Below are 25,051 nucleotides of genomic sequence, written 5' to 3'. Positions count from 1 at the left end.
AAAAACCTGATAGAAATAATGAATTACACTTCTCCAGTTACCTCCCGCCAGGGTTAAAGAAGGGTTTTTACCCTAATAGCCAGCTACTGAGGGTTAAGAGAATCTGTAGCCCAGATACTGCTTTTGAAAAACAGGCTAAGGATTTAAATTTCAATGCCAAATGGTATGACAATAATGTTCTTAATGGTTGTCTTGATCAGGGGTTCTCAAGCCGTGGGTCGCGACCCCTCGGGGGGTCGCCAAATTATTTTAGGGGGTCCCCAAATTATTTTCAAAAAAGAAAAAAGTTTTTTTACAAGCTCGTAGCGCGCCACCGCTATTTTTCAAGGTACGTAACATTAGAAGATCCAGTTTACTGACCTCTAAACCTCCACAGCCGAGTGAGTCCAAAATGTTATTGTCTACTACCTGTTCTCCGATACTAATGACAAAAAGAAGATTGTCCAAAAAGAAGATGTTAAAAAATATTGGTAAATTCTATCCACTGAATGGCACTGATCCCGCTATAGGTCACGTGTTTAAAAAAAAAACATATATTTGCTGATAAAAGAGCCCAAAATTGTACCTCCCAAACACTTCATGTCAGATCCGCCTACAGGGAACTTTCCTTGCTCAGGTTGTCTTCAATGTTATGCTATGATTAAAGAGGACACTGTGCTACATCCCCATACATGGAAAAATACATGGAATTAAAGATTAGATTAAAAAGAGTAGAATGAATAGGTCCTGGGTTCGATTCCCGCTCGGGACGCTGTGGGGTCATCAGTGCCCATACCCGAGGCTGGGTTGGCGAAAGGGCCTTTCTGTGTGGAGTTTGCATGTTCTCCCCGTGTCCCCTTGGGTAGGTACCCTCACAAAAAACATGCAGTAATCCTGGTCTCTAAACTGCCTCCCCCTGGCCAGCCGGGGCGCCTGATGGAGGGGAAAGGAACTGGTTGGAATAACGTGTTCCTTCCACGCGCTACGTCCAACCAGGGAAACTCCCCCCTGTCAGGTGTAAAGGAGCAACTTGGACACTCAGGCATGAAGGAAGCATGAGTTCAAGTCCGTTGCTCTCCCTATGTCCCCCATATATGGGGACTAGGTTGGCAGAGGTACGTGTGTAGAGCCCAGGATCACATTAGATAATTGACACAGGGGTGAAAATGGGTTACAAAATCATGGGATAAAACAAAAAACAAAAAAATAAAACAAAATTAAAAAAAGAGTAGAATTAAATGCAAAACAAAATACGTTGTGTAACTGTTGAAATGTCCTTGTGGACTCTGCTATTGTGGGCAAAACAACGAGAGAGTTAAAGGGGTGGAGTGCTGGCTATCTCTCTACAGTAATGTCAGAACAGGCCAGCTCCATATATGGAGATCTAGGGGTGATCAGGCGTGATTTATTGGCTAATCTGTCCAGAACCCGGGCAGAGAGGCTTTTGCGGCGGTTCCCTGTGGTGGTGTGGAACGCATGTGTCGAATTTGAAGTCGGTGGGGCGAACGGTTCGCGAGACAGACAGACAGACAGACAGACAGAAAGACAGACAGACAGACACATCTTTGTAGGCTATACAGGCTGTAGGCTTTAGTTTGTGTATATACTTTTCTTTGTTATGATGATAGGCCTATAATAGCCCGTACTATGTAATTTGAAATGTGTTAATTTGTTTGTGAAAACTGATAGGATCTTAAGTTTCAATACATGATTCAATAACAACAAGACATAATTGATAGCTGGTTTACTTTAGGTGGTAAGGTAAAGCCTATGCCCAATGCCCATCGAAGCACAGAGACCAGAGTGCCAGTTCATATAAATGGTTTATTTCCTAGAACTCAGCTCAGGCAGCTGCGTTCGTGTGAGCTCCACAACCCCTACGGCTGTGCCGTTTGTAAATTAGCTAAGAGAGACCCTATGAGTGTGTGTGTGTGTGTGTGTGTGTGTGTGTGTGTGTGTGTGTGTGTGTGTGTGTGTGTGTGTGTGTGTGTGTGTGTGTGTGTGTGTGTGTGTGTGTGTGTGTGTGTGTGTGTGTGTGTGTAAAACAAGCTTCTAAATTGTCTTTGTTGCCTTGATCTCCTAGGCCTCATTCACACCTAAAATACACCTGTCGTGTCCGTGTTTAATGGCCGCCCCCCAATGCATTTCCAATGGAAGTCACATGGTTTGACCAAACATTTGTTTGATGTTTGATGCTGTGTTCTGCCCCCCTGCATTGGGGCAGCCATTAAACACGGACAAGACAGGTGTCTTTTAGGTGTGAACGAGGCCCTAACGCTCTTAATCTTCCCTTAATTGTTTTATTGGAAAAAACAACACGATGGGAACTATTATATGGACAAAAACAAATGTCAATCACCTTTTTAGGTCTACTTGTATAACTGTGATGTGACAATAAAGATGATGCTGATCCTGATAACTCCATACAGATGAAAGGTTGAAATGATGATTGAACTATGGGAGAAAGAAATGTAATCAATACACACCATAAACAAAACGTGCATACATTTCCAACTCAACACATACTTGAGAATGAAAACGAAACTTACAATAAGCAGAATACAACTCAATAATGCATTAGGTATGATGATACAGTATATGAAGACAAACAGCAATGGAGCTTTCCTCCTCCAACAATTATGAGACATCCACCTTCCTTGTCGCAGGTCTTCCTGGTTCTTCTTCTTCTTCTAATGGGGTTTATTGGCGGTTGGCAAACTGGTCTTCCTGGTTATAGGCAAGGAAGCTTGCCTATAACACTTTCATCATGGGAGCCAAAACTCACACTTTCACAAGTTCAATGAAAACATGGCAGTGAATGGAGCCGGCTGGACCAGCTCATGACAAACACTATTTATGAACAATAATTGAGACCTTTCACCTTTGTCATATAATTGGTTCAGGAATATAAAAGAAGACATATCAACAGGTTGTTTTCTAATCACTTGCTTTTCGATTTGCACAGAGTGCACAGTATATCATTTTATTTGAGGATCTAAACAGCAGACAGGAAACGGTGGGAAGTCTCGCGGTACGTTCAGAAAGGTGCTTTGTGCTCTTTAGATACCATACCTCTATAAAATTACACAGTGTACACATCGAAAAGCACAGCAGACAATAATGTGTTACATGCCTTCTGTTATTTTCCAGAAGCAATTACTTTACAAACGGTCTCAGTCATTCAGAAATAGTGTTTGTTCATGAGCTGGTCACTGAGCTCTCATTGACTCCAGTGCATTCTGCAACTTCCGGGTGTAGTTTGGCCATGAAAGCATGCATGAAAGTGTCATGGCGCAGCCCAGTCACGTGACCATTACCTTTCCTTCTCAAAGCTTCCTTGGTTATAGGCAGGTGTGCCTGTTTTTTTCCTGGAACCAAACCCCACCCACCAATTAAGTGAAGATAGTTAACTCTGGTTAACTCTCGATCCATGAGAATCTGTCCATGGACCTCCTGTAATCATGCCTCGGACGGACCACTGTGGACCACTAGTTGAGAAACGGTGCACTAAATGACCTGGTGGTGACCTAAAGATTACGTGATGTCAATGAAGTCAGACAGTGACTGCCTGGGAAGTTATGGAGGTCAAGAAATTCCACAGAAAAGGGGATATGGAAGGTTGGATAAAGTAGGAGGAATATTAGGTTGGTTCTCAGCCTTTTGTGAGCCTGGACCACTAGCAAATAGATCAGGGTTGTTTTTAACTGATTGTGTGAACCAGGGACCACCACCCAGTCCCTGTCTAAGAAATCAACCTCAATTGTTTACTTGTCACTCACAGCCCAGTGTGTAAAGACCTTGAGTCCTAAACCAAAATGATGCTGGTATTAATTGTTTTGAGGGACAGTTTGGCTATATGTATAGTATACCTGACGAAGGCCCCTTCGTCAGGTATATAGCAGATCTACAACCTCACAATGCGTCGCGTTGCGACGCATTGTGAGCTTGTAGATCTGCTATTTTCAAAAGATTTTGTACACAGTACAAATTGTGAAATGGGACATTCTGCGATATGAATACTTTTACTTTTAGTACTTTAAGTACATTTTGATGCCGATACTTTTGTACTTTTACTCAAGTACATTTTCAATTTCGTACTTTTACTTGTAACAAAGTAGTTCTAAATTGCAGTATTGGTACTTAAGTAAAACAATTGAGTACTTTTTCCACCACTGGCTAAAAGGTGAAGAACTGGGAGAGAACCTCTAAAGAACTATACTGGGGTTTAACAGCAGTGTTAACCCCAAAGAACCACTGATATGAAGAACGCCCCAAAAATGGTGTATAGGAGGTTATCTCCTTTGGAACAGGGATGACATCATCAGCAGTAGAATGATGCCTGGTGAGACGTAGGAGGGACCCGGACAGGAGTCAATCCTTCCACACGCCAGAATCTGGTTCTCCGAGTCCCGGCAGAGTAGTTCTGGAGCAACGGATTGTGTGGCCTTGCTCATTCCCTGATGGACTGATCGAGGGTAGCTACTGGGACGTATGTCGGGATTTGATCAACCTCGGGCTCACCTCACTCAGGCGACCGCCTGAGTGAGGCCTGAGGGGTATGATGTTGGTAGACCCGAAACCCCGTTGACCTCAGGATACATCACTGAGGATGCGTCCCAGGTGCATCCATGCGATGTATTTTTAGTTACATAGCATGGAGAAAAGCTAAAATATTAGCTAAAAAGAATATTACAGGATTCATTTATTTCCATTTTATTTGAAATTCTTCAAAAGGCAAAATATTGCAGGCCCGCAGCCCGCAGCCTTTTTATATATAAAAAAGATGAATGCATTCTGATCAAATCATCAATCATGATGCTCTGAAAGAGTCGAATCAAATTTGTCTGTGGTTTAGGTTAAAGATGATTTTCAGAGCATATTCTAATTAGATGATGAAACACATCAGATTCCTTGTTCACTAACAAGTTACATGTTGAGCTTTGCTATCACTGTCATGTTTTCTCATAATAATCGAATGTGCATCGTTTACATTATGTCATCCCAAATATCCCCAAGTGTTTTCTCCGAATCACATCACAGCCAATTGTCTCAGGTTCATACAAAATAAGGTGCTTAGTCTTCTCAAGGGCCCACTAGTCTGTAATGAATATCCCCCCCCAAAAAACCTGATTTAGTATAAATGGTAAATGATGCATTTATATGCACCTTTATCCAAGGCGCTTTACATAGATTGTGCATTACATTCACCCATTCATACACCGATGGCGGCGGAAACCATGCAAGGCACCAACCAGCACATCAGGAGCAATTAGTGGTTCAGAGTCTTGCTCAAGGACACTTCGACACTAACTCTGGGGGAGCCCGGGTTCGAAACTGGCAACCTTGCGGTTGCCATCCGGCCACTCTACCCCTGAGCCACTGCCGCCCCATTTTCGTGTAGGGGCAAACACGATTCAAAATTATGTTGACTATAGAGTAGCCTTTTAGCCTACTAACCAATCTGTGACACAAACCATATCAGCTCACTGGGGAAAAAAACAGTATTCTATTGAAGATGTGAAATCAGTGTAATCTCAGCAAGTATCAATAAAACAAATTAATTAATTTCCCCTCCAGGCACCTCACCTATCAAAGATGTTGCTGTTATGTCAGTAGTAGCATGTGTACACTAGAGGTCAGTATTGCTCTACCATTGTACAGTCTCGTGCAGTAGTTAATATTATTTCTGGGTTAGGGTTAGGTTGGGAAATAATTGTGGAAAAAAACAAGTAAATTATTTTTTTTATTTTTAAATGCATGTCTAATACAATTCAGACAAATCCATGAAAAAGCACTATTACACGCAATGTGTAATATTAAAATGATCACTCTAAGTCAACTGGCGGGCCACCTTCACTTAATGTGGCCCTCAGGTTCATTTCGGAATACTGATATGTTTAATATTGATTTCAGCTGTTACAATTCCAAACATGCAAACATGACCCGCTTTCATTACTTAGTCTAAATGAGTAGCTTGCTGAGTAGTATTACAAATAATGTTATTGTCTTTTTTATGTCCAATATATTTGTATTTAGTTAAAATTACTTTTCAGGATTTCAATTCAAATAGCAAAAATAGCCGATCTACAAGTTCAAAACGCGTCGCGATGCGACGCGTTTTGAACTTGTAGATCGGCTATTTTTGCCACGACATACATGCAATGTGGCCCCTCTGGAGTGAGTATGGAAATATAATGGCCCTGTCCATCGTCAAAGTTGCCCACACATGCTCTAAGTCGTCTAAGATAAAAGGATCACTCAAATGTAAAGATGCCATTGAATTGCACATGAAAGTTTCTACAGTACATCATTGCAGTGGAAGGAACACACAGTATCCCCTAACCATGTCAAGGTTAGAATGATTCATTATCCCAGGTTTCATCAATCGGGAGTAGAGCCTTTAAATTCACACACATATAAACATTCACATCAAATAAAAAACACATTATTTGGAGTTTTGATATGACAGACAGCAGCAAAATGTACAGAAATTACATGGGAATTTCTCTGCAAGCAAAATTGCTTTATGAATCAGAATCATCTAAATGTGCAATGATACATTATATATTATTTACATATAGATAAGAAGAACAGTCGATAGCAAATCTCAAACAATGGCAGTTGTTCCAACAGAAAGAAAGAGTTCAACAGGACCCAGTGGCGTTCACAGATAAGACACTAGGTGGTGCTAGAGCACCTGCCCATTGCCCTCTGGACAGCAATGTGCCCTACACTGTACAGTATGTGGATTGTGGACCATGGTGACATTGGTGAATTCTTGATAAAAAAGCTTCTAATATATTATTTATGCCCCAAAATCTATAAATCTCACACTATAGAGCGTCGCAGTCCCGCCCCCTACCATGGACCAGGAAATGATTCTCCGTTCATTTTCCTCATAGACATTTCAGAAAGTATTTATTTAAAGACGTCTACGCCGCGGACAAAGCCAACTGGAGTCGTGACAAATCATGACAACAAACACAATTTTTTGGGCCGAACAAATAATTAGAAAGAAGAAAAAAACGGTAGGTTACAACACTTTTTTTGTTGTTTTTCTTCTTTGTAATTATTTGTTTGGTCCAAAATATTGTTTGTGTTGTCATGAGTTGTCACGACTCGAGTTGGCTTTGTCCGCGGCGTAAACGTCTTTAAATAAATACTTTTTGAAATGTCTATGGGAAAAATGCATTGGGATTCATTTCCTGGTCCATGGTAGGGGGCGGGACTGCGACGCTCTATTAAGGCAACCGGACGGTTCCACGCACTGCACCAGCCCCTCTAAATGTCTGTGCACGCCACTGACAGGACCTCACCAATTCTTCCCTGTATAAAAACAAGTGCTTGTCGACACAGCGGGAAAACAAACAACACAGTGTGAATACTAAAAACGGTTCATAGGGTGGACAGCTACAGTACCGCCGTCTCCTCCTGGGCCACTCGTCTGTCAAGAAACTGCAAGTTCATGGGCGTAGCGGGGACAAGCAGTGTCCTGGTGATGGGCTTGACAACAGCTCCTGTGGGATCGGGCCTCACTTCGTATTGTTTTATCAGCTGTTGGAGGAGGAGGGAGTGAGCCAGGGTGAGAGAGAGAGAGAGAGGGGGGAGGGGGGGGGGGGGGGGGGGTATCATCACCAGTGGTGGGAAAAAGTAACTAAGAACATGTACTCGAGTACTGTACATATAAGTACAATTTTGAGGTAATTTGTTGAGTGGTGCAAGTGCAACCACTCCTATAGACAGCTGTGTGTGTGTGTGTGTGTGTGTGTGTGTGTGTGTGTGTGTGTGTGTGTGTGTGTGTGTGTGTGTGTGTGTGTGTGTGTGTGTGTGTGTGTGTGTGGGGGGGGCTGTGGCTGTCCCTGTACTACTGTGTCCCTGGCTGTGTCCGAGCACGAAAATAGCGTTAGTTCACCACCAAGTGTCACTGTTGCACAGCCTAACACACAGACACAGACACACACACACACAGGCCAGGGAGGAGGGCTTGTACAGTACTTTAATTTGAGTACTAATGGAATACTTACTTTTGCTCCACTATAATTATTTGAAAACTTTAGTTACTATAGTTACTTTGTAGAAGCTTGTACGCCTGCTATTTTCAAATATCGTTACATTTGTTTCATACAAACTTTCATACAAACCTTCTGCATAATACTTTCTTTTACTTTTGGTAAAAACTTGTACTTATAACAATTAAATAGGGTAGTGTACTTTCTTCCATCACTGATCATGACAGAGTTCAATATGAACGAAAAACGTATCGGTGATAACATAAAAATAAAATCTTTCACAGTAGCTCCTTGATCGTCTGCTTCTCAAAAAAAAATTCAGTCTACGTACATCCCACAGTTAATGATTACCCTCTCCTTGCCAGCTGACAGATTTATTGGTTTTGGTTCAAAGTTCTGATTTGCGCACAACAACACGACAGCCATGCAACCACTTTGGCAATGTGGCACTGATCAGACAGTTATTATAGGTCACCATATTCTTCCTCTGTGTGCATAGCTCACTAACTAACTAACAAATATGACTGTTTTCTAGGTTTTAACCCATTTAGACCTGAGGACGATTCTACAAATGTCTTCTAAATCCTAATTGTTTTCTGAAAGAAATCTCATGTTTCTATATCAGTGGTTCTCAAACTATTTAATGTCAAGGAGCCCCAGAATGATATGTATTTGGCCGCCAACCGCCATCTCAAAATATGTTGAATATGTATTCTATGATTTGTGCCACATTTTCACGATTTTCCAAAAATATCAGATCTACAAGCTCGTAGCGCGGCACGCGGTGCCACGCTACGAGCTTGCAGATCTGATATTTTTCAATAGCTAAAGTATAACATAATGATTAAAACACCAAAAGGGGTTCCCGCCCAGAATTTAACAGGGCTCGATCAGCAAGTCGTGTAAGTAACAGCAACTTGTTTTATTGTTTCTACGAAAAGTAAATCGGTATAATAATTGTAGGTTAGCACTCTCCAATGTGAAATGTGGAAAATGACAGCAGAGGCGGTGGTGCCTTTACAGTCTTAGTCTTAGATGTCCCGATACTGTATCGGTATCGGAAAAGTATCGGTATCGGCCCTTATTTGTCATATCGGATCATATCGGTATCGGCGAATATGCCAGACTAACCACCGATCCGATCATCCGACACAGGGGTAAATAAAATGTTGGGGCATGTGGAGTTTGCTTTCGAGATGCCCAAACTGCAAGTGCACATATGAGTGAGGAGTCTGCTATAAACACAACACGAGATATATAGCTAGATTACTATAAACACAACACAAGATCACAACACTGTTATCGGTATCGGCTAACACAGAAATTGTGGTATCGGGATCGGGATCGGGAACGAAAAAAGTGTATCTGGACATCCCCCAAAGTCTTACCCTGGATAGAAGGAGGTACATCTCTAGCTCGGCCACTCTCCGACCCAGGCAGGCCCGGATCCCGAAACCGAAGGGCACCGACCCGAATGGGTGCTGCTTCTGCTTGTCCTCTCCTCCCCTGAGCCAGCGCTGGGGCATGAAGGCGTGGGGCTCGGGGAAAACCTTCTCATCGTACGACACGGCATAATGACACAGGTGGAAAAGGGTCTGAGAGCGAGAGAGAGAGAGAGAGACAAAAGTATTGTGTTTAGCGATGTCACATAATCAATTGAGCCATTTGAGCCTCCTTATTGTCTCTATGATGTCACTACAGGGCGATGCCAATGTGTCAATCAAGGCCTAGGTTGCCATAGTTACAGGGAGGGTATTTAACCCTGTCCCTAATGAATTGCAGGTGTTGCTGATAGGAGGCAAACTGTTTTCTGACTGTGCAGACAGGGGCTGTATGTATCACCACGTTTGACCGTTTGTTATTTGTGTTCAAAGTATAGGATTTTGGACAGTAAATAAATATAGTATCCACTCAACGAACATTCTGGACATCAGTTTCAGCACACGTCTAAACTTCATCCTCAACAGTCAGCAGCCAGTAGCACCTAATATAGGGATTTAGGCGCTGCAATCATATTTTCGTAGTTTTGACTCAGTGATATGAATGCGCCAAAGGAGTTATTCCTCTATATACGTGCAGGGTTTAGTTTTAGGGGTCAGGATTTTACAATTAACACCTTGACTCTAAAGTTGAGTCAAGGTGGGAAATAAATCAATGATATGCAAATCTCTCAAAGGTTGGATGACCAAACGAGGCATAACTTTTATTTATATACCGAAAGAGAGATGAAGCTGCGTATGAATTATGTTAATAGGGCAAAACAAACCAATATTTTTGGATCATCGCTGTGACAAATCTAATGATTTATTTTTGCATGTTTTGAGTTTTATTGAACTATCCTCAATGTCAAACGTGTATGGTAAGAGCTGATGAGTTTGTAATCCTACAGTAGGAGACATGAGAATAATTTGGTGGATAATGAGTTGGGTACCATTTAAAGCTATTTCTAAAACGGTTAGTCCCAATACTTGATTCTGATTGGCTGGTTACCGTCACGTGACCGTTGTAAATTTCACCAATAATCCACACCTTCAATCACTTTGTATAATTCCCAGCTGATCCTGCAGCCTTGTAGCTGTACTGGGGAAGGGGAGCACTTGATTGCCTTACACACGCTGGCCGTGCGGGCGTGTAAGCACCGCCCGCACTCATATGACTGTGAATGTGTGGCTCCAGGCAACCCCGCAAAGACATCACGCGCTATTCTCCCGTCACATAGTCTACTTGCCGAGCAAAACAAGGAAGTGTGTGGCTCGCTCTGGTGGCGCAAAGCGTAGCTACTTTTGTGAATTTAATAGTTTTATGAGGTTAATATTGCTATATGTTTGTAACCGTTTTAGAAAAGCAATAAGCCACACGAGGTCCCGGCTTACCGTGGATTTTACCATGGCTGAGAGGGTAGAAGACCCTCCGCTACGCGTCAGGTCTCACTACGCCTATGGTAAAATCCACGGTAACCTGAGACCTCTTGTGGCTTATTGCTTTAATACACATCACTGACCAGGGTCCCCGCAGCCCAGGGGTCTATTGGTCCCCTCCTATTCTCCCTCTACAACACAAACACCCAAAATAATAGTCTACAGTATAAACACCCAATAATCTACAAAGTTATTATCATTCAAACTCTAGACGGGCCCGCCCCAAAGTTATTAGTGCAGCCGTGCCTGGCAGACGGCGAAAACTAGAGTTCTCAACAGGCCCGAAAATTAAGGCCCGGCCCTACCTGGGCCCTCATCAAACCCTGTACACTCAAGAGAATGTCCCCGCTACCACCCTTAGATCTCCATACTGTATGGAGCTGACCTGTTCTGACATTCCATATGTTGATCTGACCTCATCAAACCCTGTACACTCAAGACATGCTCCATATATGGCCAGTACAGAATTCATTCCATGTTCCATGCCAAAGCGCCAGCGCTCGCCCAGCAGTCTGCCGTCAATGAGGCGGATGCGTGCACGCGACCTCAGGCGTCTTACTGGTAATTATATCTGGCTATACCTTTTTGGAAAAATGCTAAGGAATGAGCTCCATAGTCCATACACCAAGAGTTGCCTTTTACGTTTGAAGTATCTGAAACCAGCGTCTCTGTACTGTGAGCAGCGTTGAAAAGCGGACAAGCAAAAAGGCATTCTCATCACGTTCACATGTGTGAAACATTTGTTTAACTAGCCCTTACCCGTTGTGAGATTAATTCACTAATAAATTCATTATTAATCTATAATTTGTTAAATTGGAAAAAGGGCTTCGTTAAGACCTCCATATTATTATGGTCAATGCCTGTGTGAAAAGTGGGAGTGATTGGTGCAGGCAGTGAGGTGCTACGGCAGTGTTTCTGACACACATTCAGACAAACAGACACACATTCAGACACACATTCAGACATTTGGTTAATTATAGTATGATGATGATGATGATGATATGAGGATTAAATCCTCACATTACAGACAATTCAGATATCCAACTTTCATCAGTGTGATATTCACCTTTTTTGGGAAAAGATGATCTCCCACCACGATTTCACTGTCCACTGTGAGACGGGCATTTCCGGGCACAACTGGATATAGCCTGGTGACACAACACAACGCAATAGGGAGTCATTCAAGGCGACATATTAACCCATTTTGACCTGAGATCAGATTCTAAAAATGTCTTCTACATCCTGACAGTTTTCTGAAAAAGCTATGTTTCTATGTCAGTGGTTCTTTGATTTTTCAAAAATAGCAGATCTACAAGCTCGTAGCGCGCCACTCGGTGGCGCGCTACGAGCTTGTAGATCTGCTATTTTTCAATAGCTAAAGCATAACATAATGCTAACACCAAAAGGGGTTCCCTCCCAAAATGGGTTAAGTAATATTAACAGCTATACTGTATGAACTGTAATTATTAGTGTGGTTGCCCAAAAACTTTGCCGGACTACTAGTCCCGCCACAGTTTTGGTGGCACACACTTGAGCCATATGTCAAATTGACCGGCTTCATCGGGAATCGTATTTTTTCCTCTGAGACCGTAAGCGCTATAGTTACAAAACTTGGAGGGGAGGTTCATAATAATTACTAAAATGAATTAACTTGTGATTATATCGGTCGGCCTCATGGTGGCGCTATAACAGCCCACTTTACGTGTTGGCTTATAACTCTTGAACCGTAGGTAGTAAAATCAAAATGATTGACCATTTCCGTCAGGATAGATTTTCCGCCATTTTGAATTTTCTTCAAAACACACTTTTATTTTCTAAACCTACAGATTTTGTCCGAATCTCACAGAAATCGGTACACATGATCTCTGGGCCTATCCGACCGCGTTTAATTTTTTTTCAGAATTTTAGATTTTTTTTTGTCCGTATCCTTAATCGTCGTCCGTATTTAGTGGGATATTTTACAAAAATGCCACAAATCACGAACGGAATGTCCAATCCATCCATTTTGCGGGGGTGATATCACTGGCAGCCAGCACACTCATGGTCTTTCTGTTTCTGTATGTAATCGGGGCTGCCAGTTCCCACCTAATGTTGTATGGGAGCTCCGACTGATCCAGACTGTACTTGGTAACTGCAAGCTTACATATAGTCTTCAAACTAGGACGCAAGTCTAAGATGTACAGGTGATGATAACAATTCAACATGCCGCAAACAGAAACAGTCATTCTGAATCTGTTGTATGTTGTATTGTTTTTTAGATATCTAAACCTTGGTTTGAAACTGTAACATCCTCCAAAGACAATGATACGGTCTCCCACCATGCAACTGTGCGTCCAATCCATTAACCTCAGGAAACTCCCGTTGTCAACTTTCCTCCAGAACTTCTCTGGGTTGAATTTCCACAGAACGTCATCGTTATTTTGATATTTATATTTATGAGCACGACATATATACAGCTCTCCGTTGTAGGCAAAAGCTGAATGACCCCCGACGACTACTTGAGGACACTTTTCAGAGGTTGTACTCAGCCAGAAATTTGACTGTGTCGAACACTCTGATGTTGTTCATGTTGAAGTAGTCCACATCTTCAAAGCCCTGAAACACAAACATCTTTGTCCCGATGATGGTGGCAGAGTGAAGTATAGAAGTAGGTGGCGGAGTGCCTCTGATGTTAATTAAAGTCCAGAACATTGTGGTGGTGTCCAACTTGTAGGTATGATTATTGCATGCGTTGTCATCAAGCTGGGTGATTCCTCCATGTATATACATGACTTTCCCTAACACACATGCCGAGTGGTCGGACCCTGCATCTGGAACAGCACCAGAAACCGTTGGCCTTGAACCATCTGTGGGAGTGGACGTCAAATGCGGAGAGATCGCTGCAGTAAGGATACCCTCCCCAGATATAGATGCGTTGTTCTATCAGCACGGCCGTGTAGCCGCAGCGCATAGAGGGAACCTCGAGGGAGCGTTCTCCTCCGGTTATCACAGGGTAAACCAACTTGGTCCAGCGCAAAGCCACTGTGTTGAACCTGTACACCAGAATGTGAGAACTCTTCTTCGACTGCCCGTACCCTCCAAAGGCATAGACGTCCTGCTCCACTGCTACAACGGCAGAATAGGGATTACATCTTCCTCCCTTCAGATGCACCGTCCAGCGATGCATGGCTTTCTGCCTCGGTAGATTTATATAACTCACGTGTATGTCTGTCAGTCGGTTTGTTTCTGGATGTATACCTCTATGTACTAACGGTCATCTGTCTCTGTCTCTTTTTTTTTTTTAAGATATTTTTTTGCGGCTTACGCCTTTTATTGGTTTTTGAAGGGACAGACAGTAGGCTGACAGGAAACGGGAGAGAGATGGGGGAAGACATGCAGTAAAGGCCGTGTCGGGCTCAGGAGTCGAACCCGCGGCACACTGCGACTGGATTACCAGTCGGGTGCCCAGACGGTTACGCCACCGCCTGGGCCTGTCTCTGTCTCTTAGACATATATCTCACTCGGATGGGTTTCTCTACACATACCACACCTTTATAAAGACCTGATGTCTGACGCCACTTGATAACACAAATGGTTGCCATGATGCATGGGCGGCAGATCTCAGTTAACGCACGGATTTCCGTTGTTTTGTGACTTTTATTCCTTTTTGTTTTGGCCTTTTAATTATTATTATTAGTGTTATTATTATTAGTAGACTATAGTTATTGTCACACTTTATTATTATTCTTCCGGAGTAACCTACCTAACTTCCGCTGTGATTGGCCGAGCTTTGCATAACGTTTGTATTAGCTAATTGGCTGTTGTTGGTTACGTAACCAATCTATCTATAGATAGCTAATGTTGTGCGCAAAACACGGAAAAGGGACCCAAAGTCAACAGCTACGTCATGCCAAGACCGCCCTACTACTTGCCCTCCTCACCACTGCACCGCCATCCAACCCACTGCACTCACACGGCAGTGACGTCATAGACTTAAGGCTCATGCTCGCTTTGCCTAAAAAAATGGCAACTAAAAAATACGGGGAAGCAGCTTTTTGCTTCTACGGGCCGACGGCGTGGAACAAACTCCCACTGTACCTTCGACAGGCAGCCTCTGTAGACATTTTTAAAGCTCAGCTCAAGACTCAGCTCAGCTCAGGGGGCGACTGTGGCTCAAGAGGTAGAGCAGGTCGTCCAATGATCCATGGGTCGGCGGTTCGAATCCCGGCTCCTCCTGGCTACATGTCGAAGTGTCCTTGGGCAAGACACTGAACCCCAAATTGCTCCAGATGTGCTGGTTGGTACCTTGCATGGCTTCCGCCGCAATCGGTGTATGAATGTGTGTGTGAATGGGTGAATGTAATGCACAATCTATGTAAAGCGCCTTGGATAAAAGGCGCTATATAAATGCACCATTTACCATTTTACCATTTACCCACTTTTACACCCTTGCTTTTAATTGATTTATTTGTCTTTTTAAAAAAATGTTATTCATGTCCTCACTGTATTGTTTATGCCCTGCCTTTCTTTTCTTTTTTGTGTAAAGCACTTTGAGCTGCATTTCATGTCATGAAAGGTGCTATACAAATAAAGTTTTATTATTATTATTATTATTATTATACATAGTCTGGATTTTCGGTGGTGGGGTGACCACTGAACTACAACATGACGTCACGAGCCGCGGTGAAGAGCAAACCACCGCCACCGCTCCAGCCCTTCTCTCTGTTTTTACTCACCACCGCTCAACGTTATTTCAGCTCCGGTGGTCAGCTCACCACCGGAGTGGTGGTCACCTCACCACCGAAAATCCAGACTATGAATAGGCCTTTTACCCTCCGCGTCGTTCCAGATCTATCTCCTCATGTCGCGCCGAACGCCGAGCCTCAACAACACCCGCGGAACAATGCTCATTGCACTGCCACCAAAGCCCCTTCCCTTCCACACTCACACCGACAATGCATTTCTTTACTACAAACACTATCGCCACAAGCACCCACACCCCCGCACGCACACACTCGGGCCACGGAACACTGTTGCCAGGTCTATGAAAACAAGCCCAGAAAAAATGCCATTCAACACGCTACTTACACACACTACAACTCGCTTACAACTCGCGGACCTGGCAACACTGCATCCTGCATCCATTGGCTACCATTGCCAATTTGCTGCCACATCTATGAAAACAAGCCCGCAAACCCTGACTTCCTACAGCCTACTTACACACACTACCACTCGCTTACAATACGCGGACCTGGCAACACTACATCCCCTCTTCCCAGTGGCTCCAACCCCACCACGTGACCCACGAGTTTCCATGTTACCTTGCGCACTTCCTAAAACGCTGCCACCGCCTAACACACACACACACACACACACACACACACACACACACACACACACACACACACACACACACACACACACACACACACACACACACACGCGCTGCAACAACAGCTGCTTAAAATGTAACTGTAAACAAGCGCAGCGTCCCATTGTCAAAATAGGTAGGATAGGATGGATTAATAGATTAGATTAATCTATCTAAGGCCTCGAAAGTGTTAAATGCTACTCACCGCAACGTCTCTCTGACAACAGCTTTGAGATAGGGCATTCTTGCAATGTCATCACTGGTTGGCACCGTGGCTCCCGGGCACACACTCATCACCTCCTCGTACACCCTCTCCTGGATGCCTGGCTCCCTGGCCATGTGGTACAGAGACCACGACATGGTGTTGGAAGTCTGAAATAGAGACCCGAGGAGCTGACCTTTTAGCCAGTGGTGGAAAAAGTACTCAATTGTTTTACTTAAGTAAAAGTATACCAATACTGCAATTTAGAACTACTTTGTTACAAGTAAAAGTACGGAATTGAAAATGTACTTGAGTAAAAGTAGAAAAGTATCGGCATCAACATGTACTTAAAGTACTAAAAGTAAAAGTACTCATTGTGCAGAATGTGCCATTTCACAAGTTCAAAATGTGTACAAAATCTAAAAACTGTCATTACGACGGTATCAAGGCCAGACACAAAACCTTTTAGTCGACTAAATCAACTGTAGATTTAGTCGACTAAAACCAGACTAACACTAAAACATTCCAGGTGATTAAAATGTGACTGAAACTAAATGAAAACTATTGAAGAGACTATGATGACTAAAACTAAAAATGACTAAAACAAAAAAAACAACAACTGTGTCTCACCGTGTCGACTCCGGCCAGCAGCAGCTCAGTGATGCTGCCCAGGATCTCGGAGACGGTCATCTGCTCACTGAGGAGCAGGTGTGTGAGGTACTCTCCCTCGAGTCCCTCCACAGGCTGCCCCAGCCTCACGTTCTCCTGGATCTCCTCCATTTTCTGCTGAACCAGTTGTTCAGCTGTGGGGTTGACGCAGGGAAGAAACAAACGCATAATCACTAAAACGAGCCAGGCAGTAATATGGTTTAAAATATTTTTAGAAGAAAAGGTATTTTTGCCCATGCTAGAGTTAAAGGGACAAAATATATGTTGTATAATCTTTAGAAGATTTAGAACATTTTCCTGGGGGTCTTTATGTGTGTAATATGTGGTTTTAGATATATATAGATTTTAGCAGTGAGCCCAGTGTCTCTCTGATGTCATGGACACTGGGCTCACTTCCTTCCTGGACTACATGTTGTCTCAGTAAGACACAAGGAGGAGCAGTGCACCAAAGCATTATGGGAATTGTAGTCCAGGAAGGAAGTGAGCCCAGTGTCCATGACATCAGAGACACTGGGCTCACTGCTAAAATCTAAAATATCTAAAACCACATATTACACACATAAAGACCCCAGGAAAGTGTTCTAAATCTTCTAAATGTCATTAACATATTTCTTTTTTGCAAAAAGGGTGAAGTGTCCCTTTAACTGAACTTTTTTTCTCTGTCGAGTCGACACACAGGGAATCAACTGAACTTGATACAAGTTAAATACACCCAGAGCGTTAAGGGAGGTTTGTAACAAATGTTTCATTATACCGTCAATACAGTATCTTTACCGTCATATGCTCAAACTATACCTACAGTATAGATCAGGGGTTCTCAACCCGTGGGTCGCGACCCCTCGGGGGGTCGCCAAATTATTTTAGGGGGTCCCCAAATTATTTTCAAAAAAAAAAAAAAAAAAAAAGATTGTATTTCTTTTTAAATTCACGATTTTTCAAAAATAGCAGACCTACAAGCTCGTAGCGCGCCACTCGGTGGCGCGCTATGAGCTTGTAGATCTGCTATTTTTAAATAGCTAAATTATAACAATGCTTAAAACACCAAAAGGGGTTCCCGCCCAAAATGGTTTAAGGTTATTGTAGCAGTCAATTTATATTGGGGGTCGGGAGGGGGCGGGGGTCCCGAGACGTTGCCAAAGCATTTTCGGGGGTCCCCGGCCAAAAACGTTGAGAACCCCTGCTGTAGATAATGTCATGATAATGATCGTTCAGCCCTACTGTACACTCTCCTGTGCGTGTAACAGGTTGGTAGGTACTGTACATGCATGGTGAAAAACCATTGTGATAAACAAAGCTGCATTATAGCCATTATAGTATGTTTTTTTTCTGACTTTTAGTTCCGGCACTCACTGACCAATTCAATTTTGGCGGTAGGTCTGGCGTTATCCCTGACACAATATAGGTGAAGGTGAAGATTCAGTGAAACCAGGCAAATTGCAGATCTACAAGCTCAAAACGTGTCGCAATGTGCTGTGAGCTCGTCAGTTGGGTATTTTCACTCATAAGTGGTTATAAAACCGACTGGTGTCTTTACCTATATAGAGGGGTGTGAACTGTGAACCAGAACAACAAAAAACATGAAGGTGCCCCTTCCCTGCCTTATTGTCTCCACCAGGACGAAGGCATGGGGAGAGAGTATGTTTTGCACTCTGTCCGTGTGTCCGTCTGTGTGTGTGTGTGTGTGTGTGTGTGTGTGTGTGTGTGTGTGTGTGTGTGTGTGTGTCCGTCCGTCTGTGTACAGCTAATCTCCGGCACCGTTAACCGATGAAACCCAAATCTTCCAGAACGGCCTGTTATAGCACCACAAGGAGGCTGACTTTTGAAAAACATTTTTTTTGATATTACACCTCCAGATTCTGTCCAAAAATCCAGCAAATCGTTACACACTATCTCTATAGTCATGTGTTCAAGACGGATCCGTCCGGTATTTCATATTCCATCCTAATTGGCTAACATTGGCTTTCAAAGTTTGCAACAAAGCCTCAAATCATGAACACAGCGTGCAATTTACGTGAAACAGGGATGTGCTGGGCCCATAATTCAGCCCGGGAAGTGGAGGTGCGGAGGCCCTCTAGGCGCGCGGCCAAAGGCCGCGTGCCATCGAAACGAAACACAGACGAATCAAGGGCGTGTGGGCACATTTTAGGTAACTATAGGTCCTACAGTGACCTAAAATCAATGGGCCTCATGCGCCAACCGTTCTTAAGAAGTTCTTAAGAGGAAATTTGTTCTTAGACCCACTTAGGAAGTTTTTAAGAAGGTTTTGGTATCCCTCAATCTTTTCTTAGCTGTGATTTGTTCGTAGGTAAGAACAGAATCTACGCACACTGTGGAGCACTCTTAGGGTGCCTTTTTCGTTCTTAAGTGCAATCTGAAAACATAAAGGGAAAACAGCGCCATCTGCATGATGCTCAAAGTTTGGTCTGAGGACCTCAAGGGGTCATTGAGGAAGTTCCAGGCAGTCCACAGCAAAATATGGAATATTTTACCACTTTAATCCCATTTTATACTTTGAAAATAGCCAATCTACAAGCTCACAAACGCGTCCCATTACTGCCCATTTTGAGCTTGTAGATCGGCTATTTTCAAAACATTTTGATAAATCTTCAAAACATTACCCTAGCAGAAAATATTTTCATATGGGGGTCTGCAGAATTCATGTCAATTTGGGGGTCCTTGACATGAAAATGTTTGAGAACCACTGGTTTAGAGTTCACAACCCAACCCAAACAAACGCACCATACCCACCACATAACCATCCCCCATTCCCCCCCGCCATCACCCCCCCCCCCCCCCCCCCAGTTGACTATTGTGAGATAAATAATAAAATACATTCATGAATATTGAAAATATTGAAAATGTGAAAATTTCTGTTCACTTCAGTACCTCCACAGTATTATTGATTTTTAATGTTTGGAGTCTGGTGTTCCACCATATTTAGACTTTAGTTTAGGTATTCTTGACTTCACTCAACTTTATTTCTATGTGTGAGGTCCTGTGAGCTGCAATCACACACAGGTGTGACTGCAGGCAAGGCCATGGAGTCATGCAAAACTACACCCACCTGGGTGAACACAGGTAGGAAAGTGAATTCCCAATGCCTTATATGGGATTGGTGGGGCGGTTCCCTATGGTAATTAGGATGCTAATTAGGATATGTGGGGCGTCTACCTATGATAATTTGAATGAACTGGCACACCCCTTCAAGTTACGAGGATTTGGATTCATCATCATAAGAACATGCTTACGAACAATTCTGCCTACTTAAGAACGTTTCATGAATCTGACTGGACTTCTCTTAGGAATTCACTTAGGAAGAAATGTAAGAGGAAAAGTTAGGAACTTATTGGCGCATGAGGCCCAATGTCCATGGATGTCATGTTTATACCTGCCACAGAAGACAGTGCTGCATTGTTTTACACAAAAGGGATTTTTTTTAGTAGCTCAGGACACAAAGTCCAGAAATTCTAGCTTGATCAAACCAAGTGATGAGACAACCATGGGAAAATCACTAAGGCACACTCCATCTTAAGGTGAAAACAAGTATGATTGGTTCAATCAAATATTGGTTATATTTCACTTTTTGCACAGTTCACACTGTACTGTACTGCAAGTAACATTGTGCTACATTCTAACACAATAACAAAAAGAAAGCAATATAATACAAATGCTGCACCGTTCTCCTCCTCATCCAAGACCACCTCCTCCTCCTCCAAGTCAACCACCTCCTCATAATAATGATACAATGTATTTATTATAAACCAGAGTACTTAAATCACACACACACACACACACACACACACACACACACACACACACACACACACACACACACACACACACACACACACACACACACACACACACACACACACACACACACACACACACACACACACACTGACCTAAAATCATTGTCCATGGATGTCATGTAATACCTGCCACAGAAGACAGTGCTGCATTGTTTTACACAAAAGAAACTTTATTTCTCCTGCTGCTGCCCCCCACCCCCCAGGCAGGCCAGCCCAGGTCATTGTGAGGTCAGCAGCGCGCTGTCTCTCTGCATGTTGCGCGACACGTGACGTCACACGGCCGACAGTGCCCGACACCACAGTACTACGAAGCCTAAACACGTGCATCTACCATACTCTAAGGCAGGGTTCCCCAATAGGCGGCCCGCGGGCCGCAAAGCGCCCCCTGGCGGCCCGCGGAAGAATTTAGATTTTTTTTTTTTTTTTTTTGGGGGGGGGTCCTAGATATAAATGGCATTAAATGGGGGTCAGTAGCCTATGCATGTCAAACTGGGCATCCTTTTCAAATGGGGTCCTGCCCTGAAAATGAATTTTCAGGGCAAGACCTCGACCTCACGCGTGCGGACTCGGCCCCCCAGCCTGGTACCCTAGTCAAAATATGGCCCTCGAGGAAAATTAATTGGGGAACCCTGCTCTAAGGCATCTACCCACAGCTGTAGGCCGTAGGCTATAGTTAATTAGTCTGCCTCGGCCGGCCGTGTGGAGTGTGTACTGTGTGTGACACTGACAGGCTGCAGCCAGGATGGCTGAGGCATTATGTTAGCCTGGTTAATAAACCAGACCGAATCAGCCGTTGGCAAAAAAAAGTTGCCTACCAGCGGATTACGGTCTGGCGAGGCTCAGTAGCATGCCTCTTTCCTACAGCAGAGAACAGGTCGGACCAATCGGGACACGGTATGCAATATAGGCGGGCTTTGGTACAGTGACGTTCAATGCTTGAGACCTTTGACTGACAGTAGCTCTGACCAATTGCGTCAAAGAGAAAATGTTCCCCGGGAAATGAAATCCAAGTGGAGCCAGCCCAGACTGATATACCGCGACAGTGTTGTGTGATATTAGTCTGGCTTATTAGCCAGGCTAGCATTATGTCACAAAGCAACATGATTATATAGGCTGTTACCTTGATAAAAGATAATTGTGTATCTTCGAAATAAAATATATGATTATATATATATATATATATATATATATATATTATTATTATTATTATTATTATTATTATTTTAACGGCTGGCCCAGACTGGCCTGGACTGGACCGGCCGTTCGGGAGTTGTCCCGGATTTCCCAATGGCCAGCACGTGTCTGACGTGAAATCTTTCACAGACTTTCCTACTAGGCTGAGGAATATATCCCACCCTTTTCACATTGGCCTGTTATATAGCGCAACCAACAGGTGGATTTTTGCAAAACACATTTTTGGAACAAAATTTCTCATATCATCCAATCGCCATCCAAGGCGTAAGACGAAATGGCACCCCTTTCACATTAGCCTATTATAGCGCCACCAGGAGGCCACAACCTGACCTGCCCTGGTGGAGACCTGTGCCCCGAGGGGCACTTTATCTAGTTTGGAAATGCACTCACCAACTTTGAAGAGATGGTCCCAGACAGCCACAAAGTGCTTCCAGAAAGGGAGGTACGGCCAAAAGCGCTTGGGAAAGAGCACAATGATGGGAGACAGCCGGAACATTTCACCCACTGAGAAGATGAACTTCCGGGTCTCCTCTGGCATGTTCTCATTCAGGCAGCCCATGCGGGTTTCAAACAGCACCGAACAGATCCCTGCAAATGAAAATGTTATTATCTCCTAAATATTTACGCTTAAGGACTCGCAAACAACATAAACTGTAAATAAAACTGAAGTATAATAGAAAATAGTTCATGTTCAATAAATAAATGGTAAGGACAATGAAAGGAAAATGCAATTAATTGTACAATTTCTGCATGTAATGTTAGGTTGTAACTGATTCATTTCACAACAGAAATGTGCTTTTCACCCGTATTTAGATTAAATATATATATATATACAAGAAGAAAAACGTTAAACATGCCGTGCAATTGTTTGTTTTAAAGATACAAGCATTTAAAATGCAATTGTGCTGAACGTCGTGTTCGAAATAGCGTCATGGTAGACACAGATCTTGTTGCAAGACGCTGAGATCAGAGCAGTCATTATCTAATCAACAGTCAAGGTCAAGTATATCTCTGAGCAAAGCTTGCAACGTCTATAACCATGAAACCCATTCACAGGAAAAAAGGACACTAAAAGCAACCACGGTCAAGGCCGTCCATGGATTCACCTCACAACCCTGTTCGAAAGACTACATCCAGTGGTGGGAAAAGTACTCAATTGTTTTACTTAAGTAAAAGTACTAATACTTGTACTTCGTTACAAGTAAAAGTACGGAATTGAAAATGTACTTGAGTAAAAGTACAAAAGTATCGGCATCAAAATGTACTTAAAGTACTAAAAGTAAAAGTACTCATATTACAGAATGTACAAAGTCTATTGAAAATAGCAGATCTACAAGCTCACAATGCGTATTTTCAAATGGCCAAAATGTATAGGGTTGAAGTGGTTAATGTATGTTTTCTAATCAAAATTAAAATCGCCAAAGTAACTAGTAACTAAAGTTTTCAAATAATTGTAGTGGAGTAAAAGTACAAATGTTGTCTCTGAGATGTAGTGGAGTAGAAGTAAAAGTACTGGAAATTGGAAATACTCAAGTAAAGTAAAAATACCTCAAAATTGTACTTAAGTACAGTACTTAAGTAAAAGTACTTAGTTACTTTCCACCACTGACTACATCTAAATGAAATAGTCAGGGTCAACTACAGCAACGTTGGTATTCATAACGTATAGATCATTTCTATTCTATTCTAAGATTCTATAGATAATTAATAACGTATAATCCATTAAAATTTAATGATACATTGAAAGGCTTAAAACAGTCAAAACAAAATGAGGAGTAGCCGCACACTCTCAGCTCCCAATGCAAGAATTTATTGAGACATAAAAATAAATGAAAAACGCTTCGACAGCTAAGCTTCCTTCTACCAGGACACTGACTGAACTTATTTAACCCTAACAAAGGCACCTTATAGCTGTTGAAACTGTTTCTATGCCCCAATCAATAATTTGCATTGGAGTTACAAACGTGCAGCAACTCGCCGTTTGTCTATTTACCTTTGTTGGCTGGACCCTCGTCATCTCAGGCATGCGTTTAACCTATTTTGACTCTTAAAATGTATTCCAAACAAAACCTTAAGGATTCTCCAAGCTACAAAACCAAAGGAAGGGGAATAGGTAATAACCCAGCCAAACTCATTTTTTGAGGGGCGCCAGCCCCTTCTATATACAGGTTTAATGTTTGTCTTTAGTTCAAAGTTTGTATTGTAAACGCATTGACAATGAAGGGAAAATGTATGTCATAATGTGCCTCATTACGTCATATTGTCTCTTTATTGTTAATAGCGTTTAATGGTTGTGTTGGCACCGTTTGTTTTACATCACCGTTACATCACCTAATCAACATGAGTTAGACTTTAATATATTAGCGCCCCTCCCTTCACACGGGTGTGATTTTTAATGATACCGGTATAACTATGATATAATAGTCTTTCACCTCTAGAAGTGACACTCTCATAGACCTGATGAAGAACCTTTATTTATGTTATATGTAGCTAATTAATTATTATTACCCCCTTTTTCTCCCCAATTTAGTCGTTATGCCAATGAATTCCTCCCCACACACATTTCTGTATTGTCACCGCTGTTGTATCCTGCTGGCTCACTTGCCAGTGAGGAGTCTTTTTGCCTATATAGAAGTGTATATTTGTACGTCTCTAAATGTTATGATGAATTGAAAAAGGTGGACCCTCTTGTAAACAAGTGTAATGCTTTATGGTGTCGTCCACTCAACAGTTGACAGTTTTTGTATTGAGTCGTGCTTGAAATGTACTGTAATTCTGCAAACTTAATAAATACTTCAATCAATCAATCAATCAATCAATCAATCAATCAATCAATCAATCAGTCCCCACCAGGAGGACATAGTAGAGCCTTCGCCCTACTCCTCCCTCCCAACACTCCCTGCTGACATGGTGCTGCC

At 42.7% G+C, this 25,051-nt stretch overlaps 1 protein-coding gene across 2 annotated transcripts in view; it reads right to left on the bottom strand.

Annotated features, from left to right (window-relative positions):
- cyp27a3 (cytochrome P450 family 27 subfamily A member 3) overlaps window positions 1-25,051 on the bottom strand; it is a 187,113-nt gene that overhangs the window by 159,101 nt on the left and 2,961 nt on the right. The window contains exons 4-9 of one of the 2 annotated variants that reach the window (XR_013791411.1): window positions 22,524-22,721; window positions 17,089-17,261; window positions 16,462-16,628; window positions 11,973-12,054; window positions 9,377-9,583; window positions 7,253-7,533 (exon numbers count right to left, since the gene is read on the bottom strand). Coding sequence is in view for 1 of the 2 variants with exons in the window: in XM_079518759.1 (XP_079374885.1) it covers window positions 7,390-7,533; window positions 9,377-9,583; window positions 11,973-12,054; window positions 16,462-16,628; window positions 17,089-17,261; window positions 22,524-22,721 (971 nt within the window). In the remaining variant the exon portion in view is untranslated. The remainder of the gene's footprint in view (window positions 1-7,252; window positions 7,534-9,376; window positions 9,584-11,972; window positions 12,055-16,461; window positions 16,629-17,088; window positions 17,262-22,523; window positions 22,722-25,051) is intronic. The other variant, XM_079518759.1, reaches the window with a different exon arrangement.

This window comes from Electrona antarctica (genome assembly GCF_951216825.1).
Source record: "Electrona antarctica genome assembly, chromosome: 13".
Taxonomy (NCBI): domain Eukaryota; kingdom Metazoa; phylum Chordata; class Actinopteri; order Myctophiformes; family Myctophidae; genus Electrona; species Electrona antarctica.
The sequence above is the reverse complement of the archived record's forward strand: the minus strand, read 5'-3'. Positions and strand labels throughout refer to the sequence as shown.